This window comes from Austrofundulus limnaeus, unplaced genomic scaffold, assembly GCF_001266775.1.
Source record: "Austrofundulus limnaeus strain Quisiro unplaced genomic scaffold, Austrofundulus_limnaeus-1.0 Scaffold1, whole genome shotgun sequence".
Classification (NCBI taxonomy): domain Eukaryota; kingdom Metazoa; phylum Chordata; class Actinopteri; order Cyprinodontiformes; family Rivulidae; genus Austrofundulus; species Austrofundulus limnaeus.
Window position 1 is genome coordinate 766,599 of NW_013952403.1, and position 12,700 is coordinate 779,298.

Sequence of the window (12,700 nt, forward strand, 5' to 3'; positions counted from 1 at the left end):
CTGAGAAAAATGTTGACGTGTTCAATACTTATTTTACTCGCTGTATGCAGGGCCCTGTCTAGGGTTATTTAAGTCAATGTCATTGCATTGATTATTACAACAGGTAAGCATTTATCCAAAAATGACCATGAAGTCTGTTACAAACCCAGAGTTGTGATCAAAGCGTCAGTCCAAACATTTCACTTTTTACTGTTTTGGATAAGCTCACACTTCCCATCAACTTCTTCCTTCTTGGGTCTGTTTAACAAAACCAACAATGTTCTTTTTATAGAAGGTTGACAATGTTTGTTGCTTTAACAATTATCCTTTCCACCGAATCTGGGCCAAAAATATCCTGACAGACACCGAATGGAATTCAAACTGGACTCCTTATTCAGTGTTCTCCCAATCATTTTTCGACCACATTTTTGGCTCCTATATTCCCATCTGCATCCATAGGCCATGGGCCAGAAAGAGATCAAGTGACTGATTTACAGTTAACTTTCTTCAAGTAACATTCATCAACCACAAAATGATGTGAGCATGAGTGAGAAGAGTTATTTATGGCCAGAAATTCCCAGCACTGATGTTGTGGTCATGTTGCAATTAGTGTCCCATGTCTCATGAGCATCTTATTTTAGATTTTTCTTTCTCGTTCGGTATTAGAGAAGTGAGAATTGTAGATTTAAAAGAAACCTGAAAATAGAAACATGTAAATTTACACAATACTCCTAATCATTTTGTGTTGAGATATATAGAGTGTGGCTATGTTTACATTTAATTATTTATATGACCCCATTGGATGATACCAAATAAGGAACAATTAGTTTAAAATGAATACAATTAAATTATTGATTTTCCTATGTTTAGTGTAGCCAGACAAATACACTTTATATAGAGTGTCAATCATTCTGTCTCTGTTTTCTCAACAGTTCTCAACGAGAACAATGAAGGGGACGAAGTATMCACTGAGCCTGTCCGAAATCTGCTGAATGGGAGCTTTTAAAGTTTGTGCTTATTTGTATTTTTGATAGGTATTACCTGAGTGACAAGAGAAAAGGTTCTTATGTTAGCCAAAATGTTTTTCATTTTCGTTCTGCCAGGTTTTTAAGAATCTTAACAATGTCCCATGGCTTTATTGTTAAGACATCAATCATGCATTCACCCTCTATTTAAAGGCTTGCATGTCCACAGATGACTTCATCGCCTATTTTATCTAAAACAAAAGCTAACCACAATATTCTCACTGTTGTCATGTGCAACTTTTTTTAGAATACGTGTCACGTGGCCTGCGGGGTGACTTTTGTTTTTGCTGAATTAAAAAATGGAAATAGTTTTTATATCAATGCTAATCGTTCATTTTGTGATTCAATATAATAAAATAAACACATTTAAAATGTGATGGATTTTTATGTCTCAAAATATGCTGCATTAAAGCCAGCACTGACCATAAACTACATCTCCCATAATACATGTCGATTATGCATGGGAATTCCCTGTGGGAGAGTTCAGAGTTTAAGACTTACCACAACTCAAAAGTGAGTAAAACTCTCTTACTTTTACTGTTTACAGTATTTCAGTATTATTTATTTCACATTGACAGTTGTACGCATAGGACTTTTCAGTGTTTATAAGAAGAAATGTTAAACACTGTTTCTATGCATGAAAAACCAGGTAGAGACGATTGTTTGTTAATGGTGTTCAGTCAAAGCAATGAGATGGGCAATGTGACAATTTCTGTTTAGTCAAAGTTAAACTTRAAAAGTTGAAGTTAATTACAAGTGGCCCTTTGAGGGTCACCATAACGCTCATGTGGCCCTCAGCAAAAATGAATTTGACACCCTATCCTTGAATGACATATTTTTTCAAGTTTGTCAATAAATTGCTGCCAATAACCTTATAGTCCAGACTCTTACCATGTTTATTTTACATAATGTGATCTTTATGTTTATATTATAATGCTACAGTCATTTATATACTTGTAATTAAACCATTACGTTTAGCCTCCTCCTAAATGGGTTACTTTGGAAAATACAAGCTCTAAATCAAGCCATGCCTTTATTTAAAAATCCTTTAAAAAACTGCTGTATATCAACTTTGAAGATATTTTAAACAAAAAAGATTTGTTTGAAAAGTCACAGTTGACAGTACCCTGTAGCACACTGCATGCATTTTTGAGAAAAGTTAATAGTCTTTTCATTTATTCAAAAATCAGGCATTACTTTTGCTGTTTTACTGTTTAAATTCTTTCACATACTGTAACATGTGACTGGAATCAAAGTAAATAAGCAAGTTTTAATAATAGTTATTATAAAAGTCCATTTTATTTATCTAAACAAAGTCTTTCTCAGTTACACAGATTTTTGGCTTTGACCAATTCTTACAATATTCAACACGGCCTATACATATTTTATGTTATACTGAAAACATCATATGACTAAAGTTGGAAAGTATTTGTCAAGATACAAATTATTACAAAATAAAGAATAGTTTGGGCAATTATCATTATCTCTTTCTTATTTTAAAAAGTTTTTTTTGGCATTAAACATCTCAAAGTTTGTAGGACTACCGGGGAAATCTTGTCCTGTAGTGTTGCATAAAACTAACACAAAAGATAGCTTTTCTCCTTACTTACCTTCTTTTTATTAACTCAGTTAAAACTGTGGAATCCAAAACTCCTCTCAGCTTTAATCAAACTTGATTAAATTATTAACACATACCTCTCTTTCCATACAGTAGCCTTTCTGAACTTAAAAAGAGTGACCTGAATCAAGGAGCAAACAGGAAATTCATTTGGAAGCGGGCATACAGGCGTCATTCAGCTGAGGTCAGAGTGTGGGTACTACACCATGCTCCAGTGTCAGCCCACTTGTGGAGACCTTTCTACCTGCCAGAGGAAGACACAAAACCTTCCTCTTCAAACAACAAAAGGCCACAGCTGAAAGAAGGGAAGTCTGATGCTTTTGGTGAGGGTGTAGKCCCTCAGGGTCTAAGAACACAGCTGTATCGCCCAGTGAGCCAACGGAAAAGAAAGGTACTCATCAGCAAGTCTAAGCAGACATTTAACTATTGTGGTCAGGAAGGTAACATTAAACTAGAGTGCTCTGTAAGTAAAATCAAGCACTGTAAGTACAGCTCTGTATGGCTGCTCCTTAAGGCTTACCGATTGAATGGAAAGGCACAGTTTGTCCCAGTGAAACTGAATAAAAAAGCCTGCTGTGGCGATATTGGATAGTTGTAGTGTACATCAGTGGTTCCCAAACTTTTTGTCTTCTGACTCACAAAATATCCATGGCAAAAACTTGTGACCTCAAATATTATTAGTCGGAGTACATAAACTTCATTAATAACCCTGAAAACACAGGCTTTTTGACAATCTCAACAGCTTGTACACAAATATAAATACTTATTTATACTTATTTTGTGTTTTTGTAATAATTATAGGGAAAATATTACATCAGCAATTATTTTATTACCCTTTAAATTGATTTCTGGAGATTATCCAAGGTGCTTCATGACCCATAATTGGGTCTCAAGCCCAACTTTGGGAACTAAAGGGCAGTGGTTACCAAACTTTTCAGCTTTTGACCCACAAAATATCAGCAACAGAGACCTGTGCCCCCAACTATTTTTGGATGATAAACATTTGTATCAGGTCAACTAAACATGGGCATAGTAACAATATTTATTATACAACATTTATCCATTTTGAACACACAAACCTCACTCCTTTGTAACAACTAAGGCAAAAATGTAATTAATTCAGAAAATCTTTTCAGGACCCCAGCTTGATGTTTCGGGACCCCACTTTGGGTCCCGACACCAACTTTGGGAAACACTGGTGTACATGTATTAGTTCATTCATACTATTATCTAATTATCTATCATATAAATTGTGTCTATATATTTATCTGGTGTGCAAATTTCAAACTGAGTGGTCACTTTGAGTGATTATTTGGCTTTGTTAAGTGCAAAATGGATTATTTTAAAGCATATCACAAAAAGAGCTTAAAAAGCTGTAATACAACTCTGTTTAAACAAAAAGATCAGCTTGTTGGTTTAGCTTTGCAGAAGAACTAGAAACCACGACAAATCTTTTCCGATAATGCAGTATTTGGGAATAAAAGTATATGAACATATGACAAAGTTAAAAATCAGGCTTGATATGACTTCCAAGAAATACATAACTAAAAACGAAAAACAAAACAAACAAACAAAAACAACTACAACTTTTTAGCTGAATGCAGAACTACAGAATAGAAGTCTCTCTTTTTTTAAAACATATTTTTGGGGATTTGCCATGTCCTGGATGACTGAGAAGCTGCACCAGCGTACAGTAGCCCACCTGTTAAAACTTGTTAGGTTTGACACTAATTTTTAGATTTACTTTTGTTGATTTGCTGAGACACATCAGACATCATCTGGTAACTGGGACCAGACTGTTTTCTAACACTAGGCTATTCCACATCATTTCACATCAACAACCCAAAGCTGTTTTCTCCTAAGCAGAATAAAAAAAATAAAAATAATTATAAATAATAATAAAAATAAATTGAGCAATTTGCCATCATATAGCAAACTAATTAAAGGCACTGCTTGTTTATACTCTCACACAGAGATGGGGAGTACAACAAAAACAGACACCTCACGTTCTATTCTTACTACTGATTCTCTCATCCACTTCCAGCATGGAACTAGACTGACCTCTACGTCATTTTATTCTCCGCCCCTTCGACGCCTCGCCAACCCCATGACTGCCAGTAAACCTGACCAATAGRGTCCGAGCTTTCCAAATATGGAAAACCCAATAGCCCAATCATAGTGAAGGAGGGGCGGGGTTTCTGTGGGCCTGGCGTTCAAGTTCGGTTGCCAAAGGTAAGCTCGGCTGGAAATTTATGAGTTTTATTTAACGTTTAATTTATTTTCGGCCCTGAAATTTACGGCATGGATATATGTATTAGTGTGTTTAATGTTTCAGCTAAAGCAAACAGTGTTTGTTGTCATATTCGCTCGTCTCTTTCTTGGCTAAGTGTACAGCACTGTTAAGTATTCCCAGCCCAGAGAACAACGGTGATTTTTTTTTTTTTGTTGTCATCACTTATGTCAGTCTTTTATTAAATCTGATTAATGACAGTATTATCAGCTGAAAAACGCCCTGGTCGCTGCTCGGTAAAGCTGTCAAAGCAGCCAACTCTGTTATTACTTCGTTAAAAAGAAGTTAGACCGTAGTAAGTTTGTTTTCTGTAATAAATTACAATAGTAATAAAATTACAACTCGTTGCTTTTTGCTTCCATAGTTCTAGTTTTAGCTAACCTCTAGCCACGTTTGTTTACATCATGTGTTCCATAGTATGAAAATAGTCGGTGTGTACTTTACATTTGAATCAAGCCTATGCAGGGAAACACGTGTGAACAGGAACATTTGTTCACAGTAACGCCCAAACAAGCTCTCTCTGGAGTTATTAATTGTTGTTTACTCAATGTTGTGCTTCTTTCAGACAGCTGTGTGAACTGACTTAACCGCTGCGCCGAGGAGAGAACAGGACATACAAAAAAACCACACCTCACTTTTCAGTCAGGCTTCTCTGCAACATCTGAATGGTGCTTGGAGTCGGACAACTTTTCCACCWTTGAACGGGATGAATCTTCAGAACACCTAACCTGGATGTTTTGCCGTGCGAGGGGTTGTGAAAGGCCTACTTTTGGAGTTGCACAACTTTTGAGGAGAAGCATTTCTAAAAGGGAACTGACCTAAAACTACAATGGACCAAGCCAGCGGCGGGGAAGACCCGAATAAACCCTCCAAAAAGAAGTCCAACGAGGATGAGGGTAAAAACAAAAAGCTGGTAGGTATTTAAGTMAATGTTGCATAGAAGTAGAGATTAAGTGAACAGTCACACCCTGAAAATCCACAATTATTGAGAAAGTTGCAGAAAGTTTTGAAGTTAAAACATCTGATTAGGTACAAAACAGCATGTTGTCAGCGCAGGAAATTTCCATTCAGTGATGGATGAGGCTGAGGTATTGATGGGTTGTTATTACTTTTTAATGTATCCCAACATAGAGCGGCTAATAGCAGCTAGATATGAGCAAAAGAGATACTTTTCCACTGAGTGCTTCACTTTTCAAGGCACTAAGTGGATCATATGATTATCTTATCTATGCTCCCTTTGAAAGTTTTCTGAAGAGCACTCTTGTTGTGACAGCTGGACCTGTATGCTGTGCGCTTTCACACATACACARAAAAGTTGTTACTAGGCGACTTACAGCGTGGATGGTGTCAGTGCTGGCTTTATGATCAGTGTGAGTGTGTCTGATTGATAAAGCAAAACTTTGGTCTTCCTGGGGCCRGTGTGTGTGTGAGATAACAACTGAAAGCAACAGTTTGCATATGTTTCATTTATTGTGCCAACATCAGCATGGCCTGGTTCCAGAGTTCAAGTAAGAGAGAGAAATGTGTGTTCAGATAGGRAACAAACTAGAGTCATCACTTGAGCTTGGGTATCATTCTCACTTTTTGTATGGATGAACTATTACCTTACCTGTTTGTTGTGGCTTTTGTATGAAGTCTGTATGAAACTTTTTTTTAACGTTAACTTCAGTTGTGCTGACTGTGTGTGTGTCTTGCTGTCCTGATTATCTGGAACCAACATCTGCCACATTAAAAACAGTGTGAAGAACAAACCACTGCCACCATGCTTTCAGCAGCCAGAGAATATAGGCAGTGAGTAACTCTTTCATCAAAGACAAAAAAAAAATGTTTGTGGGTGAGATTAGTGTGGAAACTTAGACTGCTGTTCAGCTTTTTTGCATGATGTCACTTCTCATTTTCCAGTAGTCAACCTTTTATTAGGTGCTTTACATCATTCTCAGAGACTGAACGTAAATATACAGCGGGTAAAATAAGTATTGAACACGTCACCATTTTTCTCAGTAMATATATTACTAGAGGTGCTAATGACATGAAATTTTCACCAGATGTCRGTAACAACCCAAATGATCCATATATACAAAAAAATCAACCATAAATGTCCAGAAATTAAGTTATTTGTAATAATGTGGAATGGCACASGGAAAAAGTATTGAACACACTTACTGAAATTTATCTAATACTTTGTACAAAAGCCTTTGATGTCAATGACGGCTTCAAGACGCCTCCTGTATAGAGAAACTAGTGGCATGCATTGCTCAGGTGTGATTTTGGCCCATTCTTCCACACAAACACTCTTCAAATCTTGAGGGTTCTTGGGCCTCTTCTACGAACTATGATCTTTAGTTCTTTCCATAGATTTTCTGTTGGATTCAGGTCAGGTGATTGGCTGGGCCATTCCAGCAGCTTTAGTTTCTTTCTCTGAAACCAACTGAGAGTTTCCTTGRCTTTGTGTTTGGGCTCATTGTCTTGCTGAAATGTCCAGCCACGTTTCATCTTCATCATCCTGGTAGATGGAAGCAGATTTTTATCAAGAATGTCTCTGTACATTTTTCCACTCATCCTTCCTTCAATTATTTGAAGTTTGCCAACTACCATATGCAGAAAAACAGCCCCACACCATGATGTTCCCACCTCCAAACTTCACTGTTGGTATGGTGTTTTTGGGCTGATGTGCAGTGCCATTTGACCTCCAAACATGATGTGTATTCTGGCATCCAAACAGTTCAATGTTGGTCTCATCTGACCAGACTATATTCTCCCAGTATTACACAGGCTTGTTTAAATGTTGTGCAGCAAACTTTAAAGGAGCTTCAACATGCTGTTTCTTCAGCAGTGGAGTCTTGTGTGGTGAGCGTGCATACAGGCCATGGTGGTTCAGTGCATTACTTATTGTTTTCTTTGAAACAAACGTACCTGCTAATTCCAGGTCTTTCTGAAGCTCTCCACAAGTGGTCCTTGGCTTGTAACTGATGCCATCATTATGCTTTGCAACAATAAGGTTGCAAAGGTCTTGAGAGATCTCTTTACTTTTACCCATCATCAGATGGTTCTTGTGTGATACCTGGCCATCATTTGGGACTGAACCAACTGATATTAATTTTCACTGACAAGGGACAGGCTTGCTTTCTAATTACTGAGAGAGTTCAGCTGGTGTCTTGGCTTTCCATGCCTTTTTACACCTCCCTTTCTTCATGTGTTCAATACTTTTTCCCTGTGCCATTCCACATTATTACAAATAACTTAATTTCTGGACATTTATGGTTTGATTTCTTTGTATGTGTGGATCACTTGGGTTGTTACCGACTTCTGGTGAAAATTTCATGTCATTAGCACCTCTAGTAATATATTTACTGAGAAAAATGGTGACGTGTTCAATACTTATTTTACCCGCTGTAGTTCTGACGTGGACTCAGAAGTTGAAGCCTAGAATGAGACGAGCTTCCCTGTCAGCCTGTTCCAGGACAACTTTTAAATCCAGCATCTCCATGTATTGACTTTTTGATTCACTTAGTTCTTACCTTGCTGTTGTATGTTCAACTGTTTCTATCACGTTTAGATGTAATTAGTTTGCCTAAAATTAGATTAGAAAAGCGGATTCTTGGAAACTTCAAAATGACATTTTGAGATAATTTCTCACAATCTAATTAAATTATACATAATTGCAAACAGCATTTTTGTCATGTTTGTTACTTTTTATTTTGTCATTGTGATTTTTTGACAATTAACAATGTTAATGGAATTCAGTCATGGATAGTTTGGTTCTCAGCTACTGTTATTTGTAAGAACAGGTGTACCTTGGTGGTGGTTGTATTTAGAGAGGTCATTTTAAAGTATTTTATTTCTTATCCCTGCAAACCTACACAGCCTGGCCAAAAAGAAAAGGCCACACACACACTATTTTGTTGGACCACCTTTAGCTTTGGTTATGGCACGCATTCACTTTGGCATTGTTTGGATAAGCTTCTGCAGTGTCACAAGATTTATTTCCAGTCAGTTTTTTATTAATTTTTCACCAAGATCTTGTATTGATGATGGTAGAGTCTGACCGCTGTGCAAATCCTTCTCCAGCACATCCCAAAGATTCTCAATGGACTCTGTGGATTCAATTCATGTGTGAAAATGATGTCTCATGCTCCCTGAACCACTTTTGCAATTGCAGACTGATAAATYCTGGTATTGTCGCCTTGGAATATGCCCGTGCCGTCAGGGAAGAAAAACAATCCATTGATGGAATAACCTGGTCGTTCAGTATATTCAGGTAGTCAGCTGACCTCATTCTTTGAACACGTCCTGTTGCTGAACCTAGACCTGACCACCTGCAGCCACCCCACATCATAGCACTTAGTTAAAACCAGGTGGTGACTTTTTATTTGGCCAGGCAGTGAATATGTTCTTGGACAGTTTACTGTACCTCTGTTTATCCTGGTATGCCTATCATGAGTGGGAATAAACTGTGCTAAGATTAGGTTTTTATTAGGCTTGTGTATGATTATGTCAAGACCTTTTTAATTTCTGTTGCACAGTACTATTGTATCACACTAGCTGCGTTTCCATTGACCATGAAAATGCACAAATTAGATTTCCGAAAATAAATTTGCTCAATGGAAACACGTCAATTTCGAAAAAACTTTTATTTTTTCAACAAAATGTTTTTGTGCTAGGATGGGGTGGTTTTTCGGCCCTATCGAAATTGGTGTGTTTCATAAAACCGCAATGGAAACACTTTTTTTTCGTCACGGGAGTCATGTGATCAACACCTGGCTGTTTCTACTGGCGAAAAAGATGACGACGAAGAAGACAACAGGAAGTAGAAGTAGTAGTAAAATCAACAAAGTTTTAAAAGAAAGTAGTAAACTCACTGACAACAATTTCCCAAAAAACGCTGCATACGTAGCCGCTCCCAAGTATAAGGGGCTTGTCGCTCGAAAGCCTCGATAAGACGCAAACGTCTCCTCTGATGATGAGCGCTAATGCCATGGTAGCAATATGCTATGTGTTTACATCCATTGCCACCATGTTTGTAATGACTTATCGCGAGAACAAACGTATTCACTCGTGACTTTAATAGCATTTCTTACTTAATAGGAACACCGCAGTAGCTAAACTGTGTTTTTTCGACATTAACAGAATATTGACAACGTTTTGCACACATTTGCAATGGAAATGCAGCTATTTTTAAGCCAGTATATTGGTTCGGCATTTTATGCAAAGGCTACATTTTGAATTTGTTTTCTTACAGTCGGTTTACTGTTGTGACATGTGGGCATCTTCACTAACATTGATGCTGTACGTAAATCACCTATTCTCTGGATTATGACAACACTTTTAAGAACTTACAGACTGAGTGTGTATGACCACTGCAGCACCCTTTGCACAGAAAGAATGCAGACTGAGATGAGATTTCCTGCTGGTGAAACACAGCCAAGCTAACATTTGGATGTATGACATAGGCTCCATTTTTATTTGGACCTAAAGTAGGAYTGTGGAGATGCATTAAAATACCAGTTGTGACCACATGAACTTAAAGCATCCATCTGGGGCTGGATCACCCAAGATGCATAGTAATACCAAGAAGATATTAATCTCAACTGGGTAGGAGAGACTGACCGCATGTCTGACTGGTTGAATTAATTAACATTTTGTTCCTGTATATGAAGTTGTCCTAAAGCCTTCATACAACAGAGAGAAAATGTATTGCTGTTTATCTGAGTGGGGTGTTGGAAACTTGAAATTGCCAGTTGTTTAGAGTAAACTTAAGGTAGAGGAAAGTTTGACGATAATAAGTGGCAGACAGGAAATCCCAGAGTGAACTCAAGTGGCATGTTCTCCCAGAGCCGGGGTGTTGTTTTGAAAACTTGTGAGGACAGCGTGCAATGAATATCCTGCTTCCCAAGTTTCAAATGACTTCACCGCTTACCAAATCCCTTCTGAGTAGTTTGTGTAAGATGACTGCTTTTTAGTTTCATTGAGCAGACTTATGGGCGGGCACGTTCCCTGTTGCTCAATCCTCCTGAAGCCCAAACTGCAGCTGTTTGCAAAAAAATCTCTACATGGCTCTGAAATGAGGGAGGAAGTGATCATTCATCCCTGGGTGGAGCCTTAGTTTGTCCTCTTTTTTTTGTTTATCCCAGTTGTAAGMTGACTTTCTGTAAACCATAGATTCAAGTGTGTTTGCAGAACAGTAATAAAAAAGGTATTTAAAAATCGTAAATACATGCGAGAAAAGAAATACTCAACTGGCAAACGAGAGATTGTGATTAAGACTTTTTGTCCCCACAATTTGCCTTCATCAAAATCAAGTCAAGCTTTAGAGGAGAAACACTAAAAGCTGTGTGTTTACTCAACAAGTCACTGCGCTCGATTACATCACAGCAGCACAATTTTGGCTACAAGCCCATAATGCAGAGATACTCAGCATAGCCAAGGACGTTCACATACCTTTATAGTGTTCAGAGATAAACAATCCCAAAACCTGTCAGTGGTTTGTATCTTTTCTCTTCTATTCTGCCTTTTTTTTTTTTAGATAAAATGAAAATATTCTTTGCTATTAGGTAGTCATAATGTGTTCATTTAAAAGAATTCAGTGGAGCTGGTTTGACATAAGAAAGAAACATTCTGCCTTTGCATACCAGAGTAAAAAATGCCCTGACAGTGCGAAATGGGAGAAGAATCTTCCTACTCTGTCTGAATTACAATGGGGCAGTATATGTTGGACCGTATTTCCAACCTACAACATGAAAATTAAACAGGACATTCAAAGTTTTTTCTGCTGTTTTACTTAAACCTACCACTGTTAACTTTAGCAATTTACATGTTTTTAAATTGTCTATTATACAGCTTACACATTTGTTAAGAAGTGAGTAAGATGGGTCAGTGACATTTACCATAAAAAGGCACACTATCGCATGGTGTGTACTGATAGTTTTGTATCTTCTGACATAAACTTTTATTAAATGCAGATCTGGTTTTCCATATAYGGTAGTGCCTGTTTAGTATTTTGTTTAATAAAGGCACACTGAGAGTCAATATAGCTAACATGCATGTGAGCATATGCTGGAAAAAAGGTTACTGATGCTCATGTTTGATGTACTGTTTTAACTGGAACACTGAATTTATGTAACAGCTTTGTGCTGGGATAGATTTTGGCAGCAATAAATATACAGTAGAAGGAAAGAGTTTGGCTCTCCATCTGCACCAGTTATTTCGTCAATACTTCAGTCAATCACCTTTTATTTGCAACATAAAATCATAATCTTTGTGGATATGTACTACAAATAGGCGTGCTTAGATTTSTAAACATGTTTATATTGAATTGAACAAATTGTTAACTTATGAAACTTGAATCTACTTTAGAATAACTTGAACCTTGAACTTGTTTGTCTTATTCTAAAAATTGATTACAGATATACATACTGTTCTTACTATTTTTTTTAATTAGTTTATTTCTGATGAGTGAAAATTCTAATCATATAAACTAATYTGGAATATTTTAAAAGACATGTATCATTTGTTCTTAATGTAATTTGTCACATAAGTTTATAAGACTGGTGTGTTGATGTAGGAGCTTTTGAAATGTATTCTTTAAAGATCTGCATTGCAGATTAACTAATTATTTACTTGTGAGTACCTTAGTCAATTTGGTAACTTTAGAGAATCATTATAAATATATTTAATCACCATAATAATAATAATAATAAAAAAGAACTGTGACTTTCATTTGCTATCGTAAGGTTGGTTTCTATGCTTACCTCTTAAGAAATACATGTGGGTCCATGCTGAAACAAACAA

At 36.9% G+C, this 12,700-nt stretch overlaps 1 protein-coding gene across 1 annotated transcript in view; it reads left to right on the forward strand.

Annotated features, from left to right (window-relative positions):
* Window positions 1-4,812: 4,812 nt before the first annotated feature.
* The window catches only part of diaph2 (diaphanous-related formin 2), a gene marked incomplete in the record, with an annotated part of 345,782 nt that continues 337,894 nt past the window's right edge, over window positions 4,813-12,700 (forward strand). The window contains 2 exon segments of the mRNA XM_014003088.1: window positions 4,813-4,854; window positions 5,478-5,825. Of these exon segments, the coding sequence (XP_013858542.1) occupies window positions 5,742-5,825 (84 nt within the window).